Here is a 22,689-nt window from a genome sequence, read left to right as displayed (position 1 = left end):
AAGTTCATATTTGGAGAACAAGGCAAGTTCATTGGGGTCTAAATACCAGTGGGAAAGTGAAGGAAGGTGTGGTCTGAGGGCAGGTGAGAACCTTGCAACACCATGCTGAGAAACAAACAATCCCGTGGACAGCACATGTTCCTGAGGGTTTTATACAGCAGGCAACACAGAACAGCTAAGGTTTGTGAAGCATTTACGATTTGCTGGGCATCAGACTAAGACCCTGCATATATTATCTCGGTCCTGACGATGACCCCATCAAATAGCACTATTTTATTCCTATTTTTCACACAAGGTACTTAAACGGAGGGTTCAGTAAAAAGTTCAAGGTCAGAGGCTGACCAGGAACGGAAGCCTGGGTCTCTGTGACTCCAGAGCCTACCCTTTTAACCAGCACCAAGAGAATTAATCCCACTGCCCTGAAGCATCCCTATAGGATTCTAGTAAACTACCTTCTCTCTGTATCTAGCATAGACTGGTCACGTACCGTCTTTGGGAGAAGTGAAAATTGGTCAGCCCCCTAGACAAGGGCTGCAGCACCCTGCGGTCCCCCTCCGGCCGCAGCGGGAGCCCGGGCCGGAGCAGGGCGTCCCCAAGGAAGACAGCACGGCCCCGCTGTTCTTGACCAGAAGCCTGGCCCGTGCCTCCCATACGACGGGCCCTCAGTAAATATTTGTGGAAGGGATGGAGTGACCATGAAGTTGAAGAAGAGGGATTACAGTGCCCAGCCTAGAGAACAAGGTGCATGGTAGGAAATTCGGCATTCCTTCCCAGGGTTCGGTCTAATTCCCTGAAATTCCTTCCCCATCACGCGCTCCAATTAGCACCTTGGGGGCAGGATACTCGCGAGGCCTTGAGAGGCGGGGTTTACGATTGGAGCTGAGCGAGGGGGCGGGGCCCGCGCGAGGGAGGTGGGGCCGAGGGAAACAGACATGTGATTGGGACTTGAGGCGGGTCCCTGCCTCCCAGCAGCGGAGGGGGCGGGGCCGTAGTGATGGGCGGGGGCTCGCAAGGGGGAGGCGGGGCTGATGGAGCTGATCTGTGATTGAAATTGCGGACGGATTGCTGGCTGGAGAGGGCGGGGCCAGGGTGGGGCGGGGACTATGGGGTCGGTCTGTGATTGGGCGTTGGAGGGGCGGAGCGCCCCGGAGGACATGACGCGAGAGGTGACGCCGTGGGTTGCGCGCCCCTTCCGGCGCGGGGTGGGCGCAGAAGATCGGGGCCGCTCGGCCGCAGGCCGTCTCTATCGCCGCGGGATGTAGCGCGGGGTCCGCGGCCCCCAGCAGAGCCCACCGCCCGCGGTAAGTTCCCCGGGGCTTCGCGGCGAGCGAGTGGGAAGGCAGGGGTCAGCCGGAGCTCGGGGACCCCCGGGAGCCTTGGCGCGGTGCTGAGGCGGCAGCTGTGGGACTCAACCGCCCAGGCGTCCCGAAGGCCCCGAGACCTCCGCCCGGAGCCGGCAGCGCCTCTGCCCTCTCCGCGTCGAGTCAACATTTCCGGCCTCTCCATGCGCGCCGCCTCCGAAGCAGTTCAAGGGCCCCGCTTCCCCACTGCCAGCCTCCTAGTCCGCCGGGGCGAGACGTCCGGATTCGGGCTCCGGCTCGGGTCTGCCAGGCGGGAGCTGAGCCTGATCCCAAGGCCACGCGAGCAGGCGCAGAGGCGCAGAGGCGCAGAGGGGCTGAGGGCCCGGGTCGCGGAACCGTCTCTCGGCGGGGAACACCCGTCTTAGATAGGCTGAGAAGCCCCAAGGTTCTGAGACCCGTGACAGTGCCCCCACCTTGATGAAGGAGGAGGGGAGGTTGGTAGGCAATTTACATTTATTTAAGATAGTCCTAAAAGCTGAAATGTGAGCAAAACCTGAAGTACTTTGGGGACAAACGAAATTTGATTCCCTGAAAAAACCTCACTTTGATGCCACCTTGTGTTTGAGAGTTTTGGTCAAGCTTTCGATTTTCAAGAAAACAACATAGATACATGTTTTCCCTCGATTTCTGATGCTATGTAGGCAAATGGGAAACTGACAAGGCGAATTTCGTTTACACGGATTAAGGGGCCAGGAGCAATAGAAGGCCTACAAAGTACTTTACTAGAGTAACCACAGTATTTCCCCCCAAGTATGCGGAAGACAGGCTAGAAAACAAAGCATGAAATACATAGGCTACCAGATAAAATCCAGTGAGCACTGTAATGGCTGGTTCTTTTCCAAAATGAAGTGATAGTGAGATCTGTTTACTGCTTTTCTCTCTTAATAGGGGTTGCATCACGGGTTATGGTGCAGCTGCTGTTCCTCATGTTTTTATATTGTCTATACAGTACTAATAAATCTGCTAAACAGATTGCATGTCAGGGTAGTTACCAGCTTGCAGCCACCAAATTTCTTTATCTCAGGAGTAACTTCTGTGTTACCATATAGTGGTTGGTATTTGGGGAATCAGTCTTAAAAATTGGTGTGTTACTTGTGAGTGACCATCTTAGGGTAGACCTCCACAAAACTATACCTAATTGCTGAGTAGAATCTGAAAGCATTCTATTCCCCGGGGTCAAGAAATTACATGATCCGCAAGGGCTTAAAAGAAAAAATTGCGTGCAACAACTTTGCCTGCGGGTAGGAAGGAACCTCAGACAAGTATTAGGGAGCAACAGTAACCCACCAGGCTCCCCACTGCTAATGGATAAAGCGCACCACCTTAGGTAGGCTTTTAGGCTATCTTCAGCTTCTTAAGCCTGGCCTCATTTCTCCTTTCCAAGATTTCCTTATGGAAAGTGGATTATTCACTGCCCTGGGGGCTTTGTTCTTTCAAGCCTGCCTGGCTTCATAGCACTACCCTTCTGGAATGCCTTGATCTCATCTGTACCTATCAAAATCCTTTCTTAAAATCTTCCACAAAACCTTTCCTGATAATTCCAACTAAAACTGAGCTTTCTTCTGAATCGCTCCAGCACTTTGTGGCATTTAGCCTTGTAGTGATGTTAGTAGAAAACAGAAGTTGTTCAGTTCTCTTGAAATAGAGGCCAGCAACCATGTGACGCCTCTGACTCCTCTCTTTGCCTTTTCTCACGATGCCACGCGTGTTGTATGTGATCAATAGGTATTCTCAGGTGGATAAAGAAATTTGTGCTTCTTTCTAGTCCAGTAAGTCTGTTCTCTGTTTCCCTGAGAAATTCCCTTGGCTCCTTTAATATAAAGCCAGACTGCAAGCTCTTTCATAGTCTTGCTGCACTGTCCTGTCCCATCTCCTTGTGATTGTACTGGTGAACTAAACAGTCATCTTTAAATCCAGAAGCTTCATTACCACTGGAGGAGTTTCTTCTGGTGTTGGTGCTCATCAGAGTCATGACATTTTGTCCTTAATGTCGATTTGTCCTTAATGCCCACTGGACTTTGTTCCTCTCACTACGCTCAAAGGTGATTTCCTATTCAGAAATGTTGAGGGAACGATTAATGTTTGTAAAGTTTCTAGCTTTCTTGCATTGAAAAGATCCTTGAAAGTACCTTCTAGGCAAACCTGTTCCAAGTGATTGGCTTTTAGACATGCTAGACCTAGTTTGCTTTTGTTTCATTGGGGCTTTCACAGTATAAAGTTATCACTATAATGTGTAACTATATTGGCCGTGTATCTGTAATGTACTTAAAAGCCAGGTATTAAAAAGAACTGGTAAGAAACACCTTCTTGTGCCTGTATACTTTGTGTGTGTAGCATGACATTTGAAAAGCTTACCTGTCTCTGAGATTAAAAAAAAGACCCCTTGGGATAGCTTTACCTGGAGAAAAGCTACAAAGAAAGTTAGACGGTGATTTTTCACCGCAGACTCTACGTCAGTGACGCTTGTGATCAAGTTGGAAAGCTGAGGCCCCATCACTGCAATTCGGTAGTTTTCAAACATAAGCCTTTGCGTTGACTAATTTTTCTGCAGCAGTGATTTGAAACCCCCTTCCCTAACAAAGAGTACATAGAGGAGAAGGTGGCTGTGTTCGTGTCTTTACTGCTAGACTGGTCTTGCTTTAGAACAGTGAGGATCAGGTAGGCTTAGATGGGGCTTACCCATGGAACCTCAGAGGGCCCAGGGACCCCAGATTAAAAACTCCTAGAAGAAGTTTTATGCCTTTGACTCCACGGAAGGAGCATGTTGTGGCCTGGAAAACTTGGAAACGGGTTCACAAAATACATGTCTCAAAAAAGTATGAGGGAAATAAACTCAGCAGAAACTGGCTGGCGATTAGGAATCCGTCCATTCCCAAGTTTGTTCCAGGATAAGCTTATTTACAGGAGTACAAGCACCTCCCTCCCTCCACAGCTCTGTTCTCTGAAGTCATAGGTTTATCGAGTTGAAAAGCTTAGTGATAACGATTTATTAGCTTCAATTGAAATCCCATCAAAAATGCAGTCAGTGGATTGACCCGATTATGATTGCTAAATTGGGTGTGGTGAGTTTGAGGGAAAATGTGTTTCCTCTAATATACATCAGGTTATAGAAAGATAGGAAGCTGAAGTATATTTGTCTCTCCTGAGTGCTCCCAGAATCAATCACTTTAGGGGTTTATGCTGTTTTATGTAATAGAAACTGAAGCACTTGCTTGTGATGATTCCCAGTTGTTTGAGCATGGTCCTCCTGTCAAGTTCTGTGTTCATGTCCTAGCATTATTTGCTTTTCTTTCTTGCCAGACCGCTGATCTCTCTCTCTCCCTTTTCTGTCTCTGTGTTGCTACAGTTTAGAAGACCCAGCTGGACAGTGGACTTTGCACACTATAATGACATAACCTCCATTGACCTTCATTGTATGTACTTTAATGCATGACGACATGTCTGTGTGATGAGTTGTAGCTCGTGGCTGGTTTGTGAGTTAACTGGGTGCCTGTTAGGGTTAGTGACCCAGGGTCCATAGATAATGCAGAGGGGAGGCCTGGGAGATGGCAGTAGAGGAGATGGAGGGAACCAGAAGTAACAGAAGATGGTCTGGACTGAAAGGAAAGAGTCTCTGATGATAGTAGCCGTAAGACTGAGGTCATCCTCAGAGAACACTAGGCTCGAGGGCATAAAATCTTTTCAGATCAGGATTTCTGGTCAAGGGCTTTCTGGTCAGGCTGGCCCAGTGGCAGGACAATGAGCTCACCTCGCGACAACGAAACCACAGCTGACGGCTAAACAACCATCAGGAAAAAAGGCTGGGACCTAGCAAAAAAGATCAAATGCAACTGGAAATATAAAGAGGGAGCCACAGCGGGACAGTAGGGGGAGTGTGCTCGTGATATAATTGGGCCCCATACCCCCCAGGTGGGTGACCCGCAAGCTGAAGAATAGTTAAGTCACAGAGGCCCTCCCACAGGAGTGAGAGTTCTAAGCCCCATGTCAGGCTCCCCAGCCCAGGTTCCAGCATTCGTAGGAGAAAGAGACTCCAGGACATCTGGCTTTGAAAGCCAGCGAGGCTTGGCTCTGGGAGCCTCACGGGACTCGGGGAAACAGAGGCTTCATTCGCTTGGGAAACATACATGGAAACTCGAGTGCACCAGGTCCAAGGGCAGAGGAATTGATTTCATAGGAATATGGTCCAGGCCTGCCTGCTGGTTTTGGAGGATCTCCAGGGGACATAGGGGACAGCTTTGACTCACCCAGGGGACATAAAAGCTGGTGGCAGACATTCCAGGAGTGTTCATCTACATGAGCTTTCCTGGAGGCTGACGTCTTGGTTTGCTCATTAGCACCAAGACCTAGTGCTACCCAACAGCCTGTAGGGAAGCCTCAGGCCAAACAACATAGAGGGTGGGAGCACAGCCTCACCCATCAGCAGACCTCCTGAGCCACAAAGGCCTCTAGACAGGACCCTACCCACCAGAGGTCCAGGACCAAGCTTCACCCAGCAGTGGGCAGGCACTGGCTCCTCCTGCCAGGAACCCTGCATAAGCATCTAGTCCAGCCTCATCCACCAGGGGCAGATACCAGAAATAAGAAAACAACATCGCAAAGCCTGTGAAAGGAATCCACAAAAGCAGGCCAGACTCTGCCCTGGGACCGGCTGGACCCTGACCCTTGGGTGACAAGAGAGGAGTGTACTGCTGGGACACATAGGATGTCTCCCCAGAGGGCCACCTCTCCAAGGTCAAGAAAGTAACTAACTCACCTTAAAAAAAAAAAAAAAAGACAATATGAGGCAGCAAAGGATTATCTCCCAGGCCAAGGCACAAGGTAAAATCCCACACGAAGAACTAAGTGATGAGGAGATAGGCCGTTTATCTGAGAAAGAGTTTAAAATAATGATGGCCAAGATGTTCAGAGAACTCAAGAGGAGTACAGATGCACAGAGCAAAATTTTTAGCAAAGAGCTGGAAAATACAAAGAATACCAAAACAGTTGAAGAATAAAATCACTGAAATGAATAACACTAGAAGGAACCAAGAATAGACTAAATGAGGCAGAAGAACAGATCAGTGAGCTAGAAGACAGATTAGTAGAAATCACTACTGTTGAACAGAAAAAAGGAAAAAGAATGAAAAGAAATGAGGATAATTTAAGAGAACTCTGGGACAACATGAAGAACACTAAGATTCGCATTATAGGGGTCCCAGAAAGAGGAGAGAGAGAGAGAAAGGACCTGAGAAAAATTTTGGAGAGATAATCACTGAAAACTTCCCCATCTTGGGAAAGGAAACAGTCACCCAAGTCCAGGAAGCACAGAGAGTACCACACAGGATCAACCCAAAGAGGAACACACCGAGGCACATAGTCATCAAATTGACAAAAATTAAGGATAAGGACAAAATATTAAAATCAGCAAGAGAAGAGCAACAAATAACATACAAGGAAACTCCCATAAGGTTATCAGCTGATTTTTCAGCAGAAACTCTGCAGGCCAGAAGGGAGTGGCACGATATTTTTAAAGTGATGCAAGGGGAAAACTTATAACCAAGAATACTCTACCCAGCAAGGCTCTCTTTCAGACTTGAGGGAGAAATCAAAAGCTTCACAGATAAACAAAAGCTAAAAGATTTCAGCACCACCAAACCAGCTTTACAACAAATGTTAAAGGACCTTCTCTCATCATCAAACCATAAGAAAAGAGAACAAAAAAAAGAAAGAGAAAAAAAAAATACCTAGAAAAGATCGTTTTGACTGTTCAGGTCTTATGTGGTTCCGTATACATTTTGGAATTGTTTGTTCTAGTTCTGTGAGGAATGTCGTGAGTATTTTGATGGAGGTTGCATTGGATCCGTGGATTGCTTTGGGTAGTGTGGCTATTTTGACAGTGTTGATTCTTCCAACCCCAGAGCACAAGAAACCTTTCCATTTCTTTGTGTCATTTCAGTTTTCGGAGTATATGTAACCTCCTTGGTTAAGTTTATTTCTAAGTATTTTGTTGTTTTTGATGAAATGGAAATGTTTATGTCAGTTATAAAATTCTGGTTTTTGAAGTAAAAAAAAGTGAATGAAGGGGTTGCAAATGGCAAAATATCCTTCTTACGGGGGCGTTGTATTCCATTATATATATATTTTATATATATATATATGTATATATTATATATATATATATACACACACCCACACACACACATACATACATACATATACGTATGTATATATGTATAGTGCGTTGTATTCCATTATATATATATTTTATATATATATACACACACACACACACACATACACATACATACATACATATACGTATGTATATATGTATAGTGCATCTTCATTGTCTGTTCAACTATTGATGTGCACTTAGGATGCTTCCGTGTCTTGGCAATTATAAGTAATGTTGCTGTTAATAGTAGGGTGTATGTATCTTTTTGAATCAATTCTTATTTTGTGGTTGGCTTGATTCCTTTGATAACTATGTAAGTTTACAAAGCTAAAGCTCTAAACGTTCTTAGAAACAGTGAACAGTACATATATATAAATTTTAAAATACATGTACATTAAAAAAGAAAATGAGCTATCACGCCATGAAAGACATGGAAGAAACTTAAAAGACATACTAGCAAATGAAAGAAGCCAGTCTGAAAAGTTTACAAACTGTATGATTCCAAACAAATGACATTCTGGAAAAGGCAGAGCTACAGAAACAATAAAAAGATTGTGGTTTCCAGGGGTTTGAGGAGAGGGAGGGAGGGAGGAATGAATAGATGGAGCACAAGGGATTTTTACAGCAGTGAAATTATTCTGTATGATACTATAGTGGTGGCTGCATGTCATTATGCAGTTGTCAAAACCCACAGAATGTACAATATTAAGATGAACCCTAATGTAAACTATGGACTTTGGTTGACATCAGTGTGTCCGTGTTGGTTCATCAATTGTACCAAATATGTACCGCACTAATGAGGGATGTTGAGGATAGGGGAGTATATATGTGTGGGTGGGGAGGGCTATGTGCACTCTGTATTTTCTGCTCAACTTAGCTGTGAACCTGAAACTGCTCTAAAAAAATAAAGTCTATTAATTAAAAAAGAAAAAAGACTTTTCAGATCAAATGAGGATATTAGTAAAAATACCAATCTGGCTTCTGCATCTCTCACCCTAATTGCCCACCTCAGGTTTGTCTGTGTTAATCACATTCCCTCTAATGAAATAGTTACAGAGCACTCAGAGCAACTGAACTTAGTGTGTGGCCATCCTAATTTAGGGGTTCTCCCTCCACTGTCCCCTTGGAGCAGGGAAATTGTCAGTGGTTTTGTGCATACCACAAATTAACTTACGCCATCTGATTATGGGCTCTTTGAAGACAATAACTTGACTTACTCAACTTTGTATTCTGCACAGTACCTCAGAGTGCCTTAGGGTACTAGTACTAAATACATTTGGGAAGTATTTAGTGAGTATGTTGGCTTACTCTGGGGAGAGGGACGGGAGAGAGCCCTGCAAGCACCAGTGCATAAACCCTTAGCTAGTGACAGGTCCTGTGCTTGCTGGCTCGAATGCTGCCCCATTCATTTGTTCATTCATTCATTCATTTTGAAATACCTGTTCTGACCACAATCAGGGATATGTCTCAACTTGTGATATATGTAGTATTGTATCCCAGAACCTGAAGTATATTTTGCCCCAGTGGCCTACTTTGAAGTATTCGCAGCGGTATTCTAGCTATGTGAATTCCCCTTTTCAAAATTCTCCAAGATGCCCAAAGCTATTTATATTTTTGGCTCCAGTATAAATTATTTCTTAGTAAAGCTGTTTATTCCTTAGTACTTCACTTTGAGGAAATGTGTTTTGTGGTCAGCCTGCTGAAAAAGATTTCCCAATGTTTTTGCTCACGTGGGTTGCCTATCTCCTAAGGATGTCAGAGGCCTCCAGTTTCCTGTTCTCCTTAGGCCCAATTGCTGGCTATGACTGTGGGCTGGCATCTTGTAGAGTCTTGCATATTTGGAGGAAGAGGAACTGCCTGTGTGTTGACACCATAGAAAGGTCTGCCCTGTGCTGGGTTAGTGTCGTTTGCTCTTGAGCTAGACCTGCCTGTAGCTTTCAGCTGTGTTTGTGAGTTGAGCATAGCATGACTCTTGAAACTTGAGGATTGCCCTAACCTGACTACATATATCCAGTCATAATCCCTGAGAAGGAGTTGAGATTACTTGTGAGTAAACAAAGAGCTGGTACAAGATGTCAGAGATGTACGGACAGTGAGCAGCCATGGGAGATGGATACAGTGCCTCCCTTGGGAGCAAAGCTGAGCTTACTACCCATTATGAGAGATGTAGGTTCCCTAAGCTTAAGTTTCTTCTCCTGTAATGCAGCTGTCTCCTGGCCCTCTTTGCACTACCCTGTGGTTATCAGGGCTCAGGTAACCAGTGCAAGAAAATGTTAATATTCTGGCTACTATTGCTATGAGTAGTAAATTCCTTTGTTTCAGGGTAAGAGGCTGGGAAACCTTGGGGCACTTTTCCCCACCTTTCAGTATTTTCATCTCCCTGGGGCCTGATTAAAGACTATTTCCTAAGGATCAGTGTACCTATCTCTAGTTTCTGAAAAGCTCATTTGAGTGGGGTGCATGTTATGAGCCATGGTCGCTGGGCCAGGCCCTTGCTGAGCCGATTTGTTGTGTGGCAAAGGGCAAGGCTGGGCTGCCTCCTGTCTTCAGCTTCCTGCGTCCCAGTAAGTTACTGCTGCTGTAAGGAGAGGTTTTGATGAATGCTTGCTGTTCAGGTGTTGAACCCAGGCTGTGATCCTAAAATAGAAATAGTACACCTTGCAGAGAAATTACCCACTGGGCATCTAGCCCACAACCAAGTTCCTTTCACACACTTGTCAGAGCATCGTAGATAAAGCCCATTGAGTTCTGTTGGCAGAGAATTCATTTCTAAGCCTGGGTGGTCTTGACGTAACTACAGCCAGGTATCGGCTTCCTAGTTTTGCTCCTCAGTCTCAGAGCCAGGCATTCCTTGGACACAGTAGCTTTGGGAATGGCGGACCAGACAGACTGCTCACTAAATAGGCTGCATTACTGTGGGAGGGACCTGGGGGTGGGGAGCTGTTTTTCTGTGGTGACAGTTTGGTGCAAAAAGCACAAATCTTTTGAAGGCAAGCAACCACATGTAATGTTTTCAGCCTTATCTTTAAGATTAATGAGGTTCTGAGTAAAGGGTGACAGTAAGAGGAGTTAGGGGATAGATTTCATTTCAGCAGATCGCTGGCCTCTGGGACTGAAGCGGGTGTCCTTGATGGGCTGTGATTAATCAGTGTTTACTTGCAGACATGAAACCTAAGAGGACTAAATTATCACACCCTTCATGTTTGTGTTTGCTTTTAGTGACTTCCATCACAGGGAGCTCTCTGCCCCCTGGGGCTGAGAGCCCCTACCCTTTCCGGAAGTCGAAGCTGCAGGGCGTTGGGGTATCAGCCAGATGTCTTCTCACAAAGGACCCGTGGTGGCCCAGGGCAGTGGGGCTCCTGCTGGTAACAGGGAGGCTGACACAGTGGAGCTGGCTGAACTGGGACCCCTGCTAGAGGAGAAGGGCAAGCGGGCTGTCACCAACCCAACCAAAGTAAGTCTCATTTCTTAAGATCTTGACTCTCCCCAAAGGAGGAACCGTAGCGCCCTGGGACTGCCTCTATCCGAGTCAACATCATGCTGTGTTATAACTCTTTATTTGTGTTTTTTCCACTGTGAGCATTTGCTTATACCCCAGTGCTTAGCACAAGACCTGAAATTCAACAAGTAGTCAGTGCATGTCTGTGATTAAGGGAGGGAAGCAGTCAGAATCGGTTTTGGCTTCATGTAACAAAGAAAAATCCCTGTAGCTGTGACAAGGTAGGTGTCTCTGACGTGGAAGAGTTCTGGAAGTAACCAGTCCAGGCTGGCGTAGGGGCTCCACTGCTGGCAGGCACCTGTCTTGATCTTCAGTCATTCTTAATGTGTCACCATGGCGGGTAGCGGGGGCAGGGCGGCGGGGAGAAGGGCCTGCCCTTTCTGGAAGCACCTGGCAGTACTTCATGTACATGGATGTGGTCTTTTCAGTTTGCCTGTGGTAACATTGCCACCCTGAACAAAACCAGGGACTCCATTGCCAAGAATGGATGTTGGGGGGCTCTTTATCACAAAATCTGAGAGGAACCATCAACAGGAGAAAGTAGCCCAGAGAAGGAGCTGAGCTGCCAGCTCTTGACCTCTCTCCTTGGGAGGCAGCTGCTGTCTCACATGCACACTGTGTATCAGGCCTCCTTTGGGTCCAGGAGTCCCTGCTGCTACTTCCTGTGGAACCAGTTCTGAGGCCCTGCTTCTCCCGGAGCTGCTGTGGATACAGAGCATCAGTCGTGGTAGCATCCCCAGAGGTGGGGAACCTAGAGCCAAAGTGTTGTTAGGAGAATCTCTGAGACTCTTATCTTTCATTCTTTTGAGAATTCAGTGGTCTGAAAGAAATATTTGGGAAATTGGGCAAAGTTAAGAACCGCTGTCTCACAGACAAGGGTGGGCTGCTCAGACTAAAGATCATGAAGGCCTGGTGTGCTGGTCTCCATGCCTCTAATGTCCGGCCATCTGGCTCCCGTGTGCTCCACTGGGCTCTCACTCCCGCGTTTACAGGGTGGTAAACTCGTTAACCACTGTGGAGTTGGGAGAAGGGCCTGTGTATGGGAGAGGGGCTGGGCAGAAAGCAGTGAGTTTGGGTTTCTCCGGACGGCACTGCTCTGGACTAACACAGCTCACACGGGAGCTCCTGTGTCTCTGCTTCCTGCAGGCTGAAGAGGAGCAAGCATGCCCCGGGCCACAGGAGGAGGAGGAGGAGGTGCGGGTGCTGACCCTTCCCCTGCAAGCCCACCATGCCATGGAGAAGATGGAGGAGTTTGTGTACAAGGTTCTGTCGGGGACGGGGCTAGTGGGGCGGGCTCAGCCGGGCCCTTCCCTCCTGGCAAGCCAGCTAGGGGGCAGGTTGGGGGGAGCTTTTTATTCCTGGGCGTAAGTTTGTTTTTCTTTAAGGCAAAGTAAATCAAGGGAAAATTTGGCTAAATTTTGGCTAAATTTGGCTTTAATTTTTACTGCCTACTGTGTTACTCAAAATGTGTTCTAAAACAGGAGTTCTTAACTATTTTTGCTGTTGATCCCTTTGGCAGTCATCAAAATATTAGAATGTGTTACAGTAGCATGGGCACTTTTATTACTACATTAAATATGCATTAATGACAGGCTGTAATGTATTTTATTAGAATTTATAATTTCTAAGTAGTGATGAATAGAAACAATATTCTGATATCTACAAAACAAATGTATGAAAATTCCTGTGATTTCTATTGGTGACAGAGTCACGAGTCCTAATACTCCTGTGGTTTCTTGCTCACACTTGTAATTGAGAGAATTGTTAAATTTAAAACCATACATAATTTCTGTTTCTTTGTTTTTATAAACTACATTTACTTAATTTTAAAATTTCAAGTAGCTTAAAGGAGGTCCTGCCATATTTTCGTTAAATGCTGAGAGGATATGCTTACCCCAGCATGTCCAGGTGAATTGTCGTGACATAAGAACAAAGGCACTGAGAAAAGCAGTTGGTGCTGGGACGGCCTCGCCCATGCTGTGTCTCCGTGTCTCCAGGCCCAGGCTGGCTCCCCACTGCTACTTGGGACCACCCAGAGCCTGCTGGGCGCTCCCTTTGCCCCTTGTCCTCGGGGAGCCCCACTCTCTGGGGCTACGCTTAGGGAGCGTATGCATTGTAGGTCTGGGAGGGACGCTGGAGGGTCATCCCGTATGACGTGCTCCCTGACTGGCTGAAAGACAACGACTACCTGCTGCATGGCCATAGGCCTCCCATGCCCTCCTTCCGCGCCTGCTTCAAGAGCATCTTCCGAATCCACACAGAAACTGGCAACATCTGGACCCATCTGCTTGGTGAGTGGTTTGGGTGGGGAAAATCAAATTTTTTGTCTCCTTAAATGCCAAGGCAGAAGGATAAACCAAGTTGTTCTAGTTGTTTGATAGCTGGAGTCATGCCTTTAAACTGCTGGTGAGCTTGACAGACCCTTTCTGGCTGGTCTCTAGCCCTGGGGAAGAAGGCCTACAAACGGGAGAAACTGCAACCGAATGTTTTTATCAGAACTGCCCTCCCTGAAGGCAGTTCCTTCTGCTTCATGAGTCCCCATTGTCAGAACAGGATGCCAGCGTTCAGACATTGTCTTTCCTCTGGGTGTGTGTGAATGGTGCAGTTCTCTCCTGAAACTGCAGGCTGCCGTTCCCAAGCTAAACCCTGTGGTTTTAGTACTGGTTTAAACCAGCACATTCCCATTTTCCTCAGGCTTTTTTTTCTCTTTTCCTCCCTCCTGTAGGTTTTGTGCTGTTTCTCTTTTTGGGAATCTTGACCATGCTCAGACCAAACATGTACTTCATGGCCCCTCTGCAGGAGAAGGTGGTTTTTGGGATGTTCTTCTTGGGTGCAGTGCTCTGCCTCAGCTTCTCCTGGCTCTTCCACACCGTCTATTGTCATTCAGAGAAAGTCTCCCGGACTTTTTCCAAGTGAGTCAAAAGAATGTCAATAGGGAAAGACCAGGCACTCTTGTCACATCTTGTGATCCAGGTGCCAACGGGTCCTGCAAGCACCAGGAGTGCCTGAAGATTCCCTGTTGGGAGGAGAGACTTTCAGTTATGTGGTATAATAGGGTGATGAATCTTCCTCTTGAATTTTCATGAAAAATTTCACTGCAGCCTCCTCAACAGATGGAGCCCAGTTGTGGAGTGTACTTCCTGCTGTGCGGTACTATCCTTTGTGAAACTTGGGGTGCCAATGGGCTGCTCTCCAAGACTCAGTACCCGTCCTGTCCTACCTTCCTGTTGGCCTGAGCCGTTTGGGGCGTGGCCGAGTTTCTATGCTTCAGACTGCTAGAGCTGCGACCCACCAGTCAGGCAAAGCTTATCTTTGCTGCCCATGTGTTGCTGGAGGCGCCAGGTGTCCATAATGTAGTGCTTTCTGTGTTCCCCAACCCTGCGCTGGGGTTCTATCTGTTTATTTGCTTGTTTTTGTTGTTATTGTTGGGTTCGGTGGTGATGTTGAGTTATTTTGTTTTTCTCAATAATACCAGTAACAGGAATACAGTTTTATCATTAATAAGTAAACTAAAACAGAACAGTATGCCTTAATAATACTCTCAACTTAAGGGTTTTATTTTTAGAACTCAACCTGTCAGAACTGGGGAATATTCAGAGCCCTCCCTGAGTATAAGCTGGGGACCAGCTGGATTGTGCTAGTATCCATGACGGGGTATAGCTGTCACAACTAGGGGAAAGGGATGCAGTTCAGAATTGTCCACTGTGAAACAGAAGTGTGTGACCTTGTAGGGTTTGGGTTCAGGATATTGGACAGATTGTAGGGGAGTGAGGGCTAGAGATGGTCAAATCTGAGAGCAGCTGGAGAACAGAAAGAAGCAGTTGAACAACCCACCAGAATACTTCACTTCTCCTCCTGATCCATTTCATTTTGTGGCTTTTTTTAGACTGGACTATTCAGGGATTGCCCTACTGATTATGGGGAGCTTTGTCCCCTGGCTCTATTACTCCTTCTACTGCTCCCCACAGCCACGGCTCATCTACCTCTCCATCGTCTGTGTCCTGGGCATCTCTGCCATCATTGTGGCTCAGTGGGACCGGTTTGCGACTCCTAAGCACCGGCAGACAAGAGCAGGTGAGTAGGAAGACAAAGTGTGTGGGCCTCGAGCCTAGTGGGCTCAACCCTTGGTCCTACAGCTTGCATTTTAGGGACCCCACCCAAACCCTAATTTGTCTGTCTGTCTGTCTTTCTTTCTTTCTTTTTTTCTTTCTTTTCTTTCTTTCTTTCTCTTTCTTTCTTTTCTTTCTCTTTCTTCCTTTCTTTCCTTTCTTTCCTTTTCTTTCTCTTTCGTTCCTTCCTTCTTTCCTTCCTTCCTTCCTCCCTTCCTTCCCTTCCTTTCTTTTCCTTCCCTTCCTTCCTTTTCTTTCTTCCTCTCCTTCCTCTCCTTTCTTTCTTTCTTTCTTTTATATTTCGAAAAGTTTATTTTAAAAAAATGTTGCTATGAATTAATTGGATTCCTGGTGTTTGCTAGTGGCAGATACTTTTTGAGAATTCTTATTCCCTTTAATTATGGTTTAGCTGTCTGTTCTGACTCAAGAACTGACATATGTTTAAAAAAAACTGTAAGTAAACATTAGTGTTTTCTTGTTTTTATTTGACTAATTGTCAAGGGGAGAAAGAGGTTTGGAGATAAATCTGTTGACTTCAGTTTTAGACTAATTTTTGAAGTTTTCTGTTTAATGGCAGGTGAAGATAATTCAGAAATCAGTTGGATCTATGACTTCTGGTGTTTGAGAGAGTTCTGAACTGCAGATAGAGATTTAAGAATTTTCAATGAAGAGTCAAGAGGCTGAATCAATAAATATGGATAGGTTGTAAAGAAGAATCCGAGGAGAATAGGGTGCAGGGTGGCATCCTGTTCAAGGACACTGACTAGCAGAAAGGCAAAGGAAAAAGAACTTAGGAGCATAAAATTATTGTTAGCACTAAATTCAGTGCCAGTTTTCTCAAAGAAACTGCCATTTAGATGAATAAAGAATACTATAAACTCATTTAGTATTAGTTATACCCTGTGAGGTACAGTGTTTCATAACCATTTATGATCATTCTTGTCTCTCCTCCCACTATTTCTCTTCCCTCCAGCAGCGGGGTAAATACTCAGGTCTTGTGGACTGAGGCAATGCCTGCACTGAGTTGGGTATTGCTTGAGATCACACCTTATAAGGGACCTTCTGAATCTAATTGACTTTGAAAAATTTATAAAACACAGATTTCATAATAAAATAGCAGTAAAAACTAATCAGAAAACTTTGTGAGGTGCTCTGCCACTCCTGATTTGTCTTTGTAACTTTCAAAACAGCATGAATTTTCAAAGCTCAATTCTCTCCCAAGTTTCATACTATTTCAATAAAATGTTAATAGGACAGATAATTACCAAGCTGGCCAACTAGCTACAAGTATAGAAATGACAAGTATAGAAATGACTGCTCTTACATTTGGTTTGAGAAAGTTAAAAAATGCACAAGGCAGTCATTTTGGTGACCTGAGTCCTGAGCACTCAAACCAAGGGGTTAAAATTAAAACACCTGGAGTTATTTTACTAAGGGGATGGAAGGCTTCATTTGGTAAACAGAATACGTTGCGCATAAGCCCTGTTAACTGTAATAGCTGCACAAACGTGTGTTGTCCACTCTCATTACTTGTAGCAACACATCAATTACCACTAGTCTTCAGTCCCTTTAGACTTAATATCTGCTATTTTAACGTTCACTGAAAGAATTAAGTGTTGATCAAGCACCAACCATGTTCCAGATGTTGTGCTTTCACAGGGGTGTCCACAGAAATGGAGGTGTCAAGAGGCCCCCATTCGTGCCTTCCTCTTACTCCTGTCCAGCAACCACAGACAGCTTTGAATCTGCGTATATCTACCTATTTAGGAGGTCAGAGTCCTTAAGCGTTAAGTCTTCTCTAATCTTAACGGGAAACCTGCCCTGCTCCTCTCTGGCTAGGAAGCCACCTGCGGCCGTGCCATCACGGTTCTACACCCAGAGCAGCCATCGGAGAGGCCTGACATGTCATTTTTGCCACGGCTTCTTAACAGATAATAAAGAGTGTGACATATTTGTTCTCAGTGCTCCTTAGAAGGTGATAGCCCTGTCAGCATTTACACAGCCTTCTCCCCATTCTGGGCATGGAAGAAATATCTGCTGACTAAATTTCCTGAACATGTACCATACACCAGAAAGTAGCTCATTCCAGAGGAAGACAGCAGGACTGCAGTGCCTTCTAAGCAGTGCTGCTCCGTGCCTGACAGCCTATGTCTGCTTTGTTCAGGGGTGTTCCTGGGGCTTGGCTTGAGCGGTGTCGTGCCCACCATGCACTTTACAATCGCGGAGGGCTTCGTCAAGGCCACCACGGTGGGCCAGATGGGCTGGTTCTTCCTCATGGCCGTGATGTACATCACTGGAGCTGGCCTTTACGCTGCACGGATTCCAGAGCGCTTCTTCCCTGGAAAATTCGACATCTGGGTAAGAAATGACTCTCTGCAGGGCCTGTGGTGGTGAGACCGGCCCAAAGGCAAAGGTTGGAGTCAGAGGCAGCAAGAGACCTGGGGTCAGGTGGTGTTTGGGGGTGTATACGTGTACCTGTGTATACGTACCTGTCTGTGTAGGTAGGTGGGGGATTGTTGTGGGGAGGGGTGATTAATATTAACATCTTGGCGTATCTCTGACAGAACTTTAAAATTTTTTTCTACAACAAATTTATCACTTTCATGATGTAAAAAGATTTTGAGGAGGAACTGAAGAGGCGAGTGCCTTCTCCTACTTGCTCCCAGCCCTCCTTGCCGTCGCCCTATAGGCCCTTCTCTTGTTCCTGCAGTTCCAGTCTCATCAGATCTTCCACGTCCTGGTGGTGGCAGCAGCCTTTGTCCACTTCTACGGGGTCTCCAACCTCCAAGAGTTCCGTTACGGCCTGGAAGGCGGCTGCACCGATGACTCCCTCCTCTGAGCTGCCCCCACAGGGCCCAGGAGAAACTTCCCAAGTGCTTTTAAAATGACTTCTTTGCTGAAGTGAGAGGAAGAGTCAGTTGTCTGTTTCTAGAAGAAACCTCCTAGAGAATTCAGTACCAACCAAGCTTCAGCCCACTTCACGCTCACTGGGCAATAAACTCTCCATTCCGTAGCTGAGAAGAGTGGGGATGGCCAGACTCAGCCATCGCCCCTTGGTAAGGCAACTACTATCCCCTCACAGAGGTAGGACTTTGAAGCTCACGTTGAGATTTTACCCCTCCTCCAACCATTTTGGGGAAAAATGATGGACTGGGACTCTTCAGAAATTCTGTTTCTAGAAGAAAATGTCCCTCCTTTACCCCCATCCTTACTTTGTAACCTGGCTTATAACAGGCCGTCCGTTTTTGTAGCACACTTTTCAAAAACAATTATAACCTGGTCCCATCTTTCTTGGGCCTGGACCTGCTCACCCAGCAGGAAGAACAAAGCCACCGACCTTTACACAGCCCGGCTAATCATGGAGGTGTGTCCAGGCTTCGAATAACTTGAGTTTTAATTTTTTTTTTCTTGGCAGAGTAATGTAAAATTAAAATGGGGAAAGATATTTAATATTTAATACTAAGCTTTAAAAGGAAACTTGCTATCATTGCTATGTTACTTGATGCAAAGACTATGATGTAATAAAAGAACAGAAGACACTTGGCACTCAGAGGTTTAACATGTGTGGTCTCAGCTGTTTGCACACAGCTCCAGAGGATTAAAACCAGTAAAATAATTGCAGATTCTGCTGAGGCACGAAACTGAATCATAGGTATTAACAGACCTGGCACGTGCAGGCCAGTGAATGAGCCTAATTGAATTCCTGGCATCTGCTCCTCTATAGCACTTTATTTTTCTCTGCTTAGCGCACAGACATTTACTAGGGAAGTTGTTATGCTATAGTAGTGTTCAGTAATTGTAAGACACCTGCCTCGTGAGTATCAGTGTTCTACTACTTATTACTTTAGACTTTAATTCTTTTAAAACTGCCCTGATGAAGGTTGTGCCATACGGAGGTTATTCCACGCCTTTCTGTGCCGCTGCAAAGCGCCTTTCTGTGCCATTGCAAAGTGTCTTCAGCCAGACATGAATTCTGCTCGTTGGATGGCAAAAGGCCCCCAGGAGGCATTTCTGAGCTAGTGTAGGCTTCAGATGAGAATCTTCTTGAGTTTCAGAGTTGGGTTCACTTCAAGGGTCAAGTTTGCACAACTAGGAGAACAAATGATCCTTTTAAAAAAGAATCCAACTAGGTCAGCATATCTCACCCTCCAGAGAGAATCGTGGAAATGTAAATTAAAACCAAACTGAGAAGCCACTTCACTCCTAGTAAGACTGACACAAATGAAAGGTCCTAGCATAGAGTGTTGGTACTGATGTGGAGCAGACCAGATGCTGCTGGTGGAACCACATATTAGTAGAACCACTTTGGACGTGTGTGGAAGTGTGTACACACAACAGCACGCAAACATTACGTGAAGCAGCACTTTACAACGTGAGATGCGTCTGATACCTGTTCTGGATCTCTTCGTTTAAAAAATGCTTGTTCTGACCAAAGTTGTTTCATCACTTATTAATGGGCCACAATTCACATTTTGAGAACCATTACCCTTGAGAAGCTTAGCTTGTTCCAAAAGACTCATTGCGGCTGTACGTAGTAGCAAAGTACTGCAAGGACGCCGAATGTCCAGAAATGTTGAGTGCAAGAATAAATCTTGGTTTATTCTTAACATGAAATGCTATTTAGCAGCGAAAATTAATTAACAGGGACAAGCAACATAATCTTAAAGATCAGGGAGAAGTGGATATACTTAGATGTACCTGGTATGACTACATTTATGTAAAGTTCAGGAACTAATAACAGCTTCAGGATATAAACATGGTAAATATTTTAAAAAGGAAATGTGAATTCAGAAAAACGGCTACCTCTGAAGAGGAAAGGACAGGATGAGGGGCGCATGGGATATTTCAAAAGTAAAACTTTTGTTCTTTAAATAGGTGGTGAGTACCCACGTCTTCCTTTTTTGTTTTTTTTTTTTTTTAAGTGAAAGCAAGTTTATTTAGAGAGATACACGCTCCATGGACAGAGCAGGCTGTCTCCAAAGGCAAGAGAGAGCAAGCCTAGGTGTTCTTTATAACATGATTATCTTTTCTTACATATATAGTATCTACTTAATACAAAATATTCTTAAATTTAAAAAAAAAAAACTTAAGGAGCTGATAGCAGAAGTGTCAAACTGCTACCTGCAAGCAGCAAACATTCACAACCATGATCTGTTTGGCCTGCACGGTGGGAACAGGCAAGCAGCCCAATAGCAGCTGTACCTTTATGGAGGGCTGTGCTCTCAGGTTCATCCTTGGCCCTACCTACCCAGCATTGTAGTCACCTGCCTGGCCCTGGGAGGCACCTGAGTTTGCAACCACTAGTATAGAAAGAACTGGAAGGGGACAGGCCACATCTGCCCCAGCTCTGTCCACATTGTATGTGAGGAAACGAGCGAGGTGGAAGGCAGCTGGTGAGAGCCGGCGTATACACTTCCTCATTTTCCAGCAGATAGGACCAGGGGAAGGGTCTGGGCAAGGACATCCACCAAGTATCTCCTCCGTACTTTTCATGTGTCATTTTATGTCTTTTTATCTTTAACCCTGTTGAGTAGGTAATATTATCCCATCCCACAGATGAAAGAATTAAGGTGCCAAAAGACCAAGATGTTTTCACAAGGTGGCAGACAGGATTGGAGTATCTGAGTCCAGATCATTCTGACTTAAACCCCATGTTCTAAAGCCTCAGATCATTTAAAAATTCTGATTTCACTATCCTCCCTTGCCTTTACCAAAACTGCTAACTAGCAGCAGGTGAATGTTACCATCTTTCTCTAACTGCCTGCTATGGTTCACTCACTTCCTACGTACTTGTTGAAGACCTGCTGTGAGCTAGGCACTACGGGAGAAAAGAAACTGAGGACAGAAATGCTAATGAGTTGTGACTAAAGAAAGGCCAAGAATAAAGGCTAGGAATCTGACTCTACCATCTTCCTACCAATAAGTTAAAAATTAGGGAAGAGACTAATCTCTTAGGTATAGAACATCCATTGCCTTGCAATCTAAGACAGGTTCAGCAAAGCCCTATGTTTGGGAGTTCTTGATCCAAAATCTACTGACAAAGGAGTCCCATCTCACCCCTAAAAGTGCCTTCTTTAGTATCTGTCTCATAGCCAGTCAGGGGCAGGAACCAGTTCTTAGGAGGCATGGGCTAGGCCTGAGTGCAAATTCACAATGAAGTTCAAAGCGGCAGCTGGGCTCCTGCTTTGATTACACTCAGGAATTAAGAAGTGCATTTTCATGTCTGTCATACTCTGGTAGCACAAAAGTGCAATGTATTGTGCCTAGTTGGTTTAGAGATTTGACTTATATTCTACGTACTTGATCTTGAGTTGCACAGCAAATTCCCCATTCAGTCAGTTCCCTGACTGAACCCTTGGGTAGCTATAAACACCCGAATCACCCCAGGTGTCCAAACAAAAAAGGCAGGGCAATGTGTGGAACCTGACTGACTAACTCAACTTATCCAGACACAGCCCTCCAAGAATGGACATAAGAAACTCAGAATCAGTTTGGGCTGTAGGGTACTAGGTCAGATATCCAAAGGACTGGAAATATTCTTACATGAGGATAGTGTCCCCATGACTGAGAGATGCAAAACATGCCAGGGTTGTACCATTGGGGAAGTAAGAGAAATCTGAATGAGTTCCCTTGGTGTGTTGGTTTTTCTGCTAGCAGTTTCTCCATCTTTTACTCTTTGCAAAAGAAGTGGGCATATTCTAAACAAAGCTTCCTTTATTAAGTCTCCTCTCATTTTCGGAAAAACTCTTCAGTTTAGCAGCCAGGAATTAGGCAATATAATTAAAGCATCTGGATGCTATTCTGCAACCAGAAAACAAGGGATTATTTTTATTTAAAGTATGTATACTTCATTTAAAATATACATACTTTTCATTCACATGATGCAAATTTTAAAAGGCATAAAAATATGTAGAGGGAAAAATCTCCTACCCTGTCTCCCAACCAACCAGATACTCTCCAAATAAACTAATGTTACTACTTTATTTTGTATCTTTACAAATGCATCTTATACATATCCAAGCAAATGTGACTACATTTTCCCAACCTTTCACACAACTAATGGCAAAGTATACACACTGTTCACAACTTCATGGTACTGGATTGTATGACACTGGATTTGTAATGCCCTCCTGATGGGCATTAAACTTGTTTTCAATCCAACCTACAAACAACCTTACACACACATCATTTTACATTATACACAAACCACAGAGTTATCAAAATCACTGTTAAAGGATATCTGAAGTCATCATTTTGGTGAACTTTACCAAAATGCCTCCATTAAAACTTGTACCAATCCTACACTCAAAATATGTAAATCAGATAACTTAAGATCAGAGATACGATATAAAAAATGTTAACGCTGTGTAAAATTAGATTTCTACCTACTTGGCTATAAGTGTTGTTATCCCTGAAGAATCAAAGGCCCCACAGAGTAAAATAGTACAAACCCAATTGGTTTGGACATTCGCAAGAACTGAATCAAGGAACCTCATTAACTTCAGAGCCTCTGAGATAAGGGCGCCAAAATCAGTTAGTACAATTCTGAGTTGAACGCTCAGCATC

At 45.1% G+C, this 22,689-nt stretch overlaps 1 protein-coding gene across 2 annotated transcripts; it reads left to right on the top strand.

The window, feature by feature from the left end:
• Positions 1 to 1,166: 1,166 nt before the first annotated feature.
• On the top strand, positions 1,167 to 18,673 carry ADIPOR1 (adiponectin receptor 1). 2 transcript variants are annotated; one of them, XM_006213245.4, is made up of 8 exons: positions 1,167 to 1,301; positions 10,735 to 10,969; positions 12,161 to 12,277; positions 13,134 to 13,305; positions 13,740 to 13,926; positions 14,901 to 15,088; positions 17,288 to 17,481; positions 17,834 to 18,673. In XM_006213245.4, the coding sequence occupies exons 2-8, from the start codon at positions 10,829 to 10,831 to the stop codon at positions 17,960 to 17,962; spliced, it is 1,128 nt and encodes a 375-aa protein (XP_006213307.1). In that variant the 5' UTR covers positions 1,167 to 1,301; positions 10,735 to 10,828; the 3' UTR covers positions 17,963 to 18,673. The 2 variants fall into 2 exon arrangements, with proteins under 2 accessions (XP_006213307.1, XP_031530621.1); XM_031674761.2 differs by having other exon boundaries at positions 17,740 to 17,924.
• Positions 18,674 to 22,689: the final 4,016 nt, after the last annotated feature.

This window comes from Vicugna pacos, chromosome 23 (assembly GCF_048564905.1).
Source record: "Vicugna pacos chromosome 23, VicPac4, whole genome shotgun sequence".
NCBI lineage: Eukaryota > Metazoa > Chordata > Mammalia > Artiodactyla > Camelidae > Vicugna > Vicugna pacos.
Note: the sequence above shows the minus strand (reverse complement) of the source record. Positions and strands in the feature narration are given on the sequence as shown.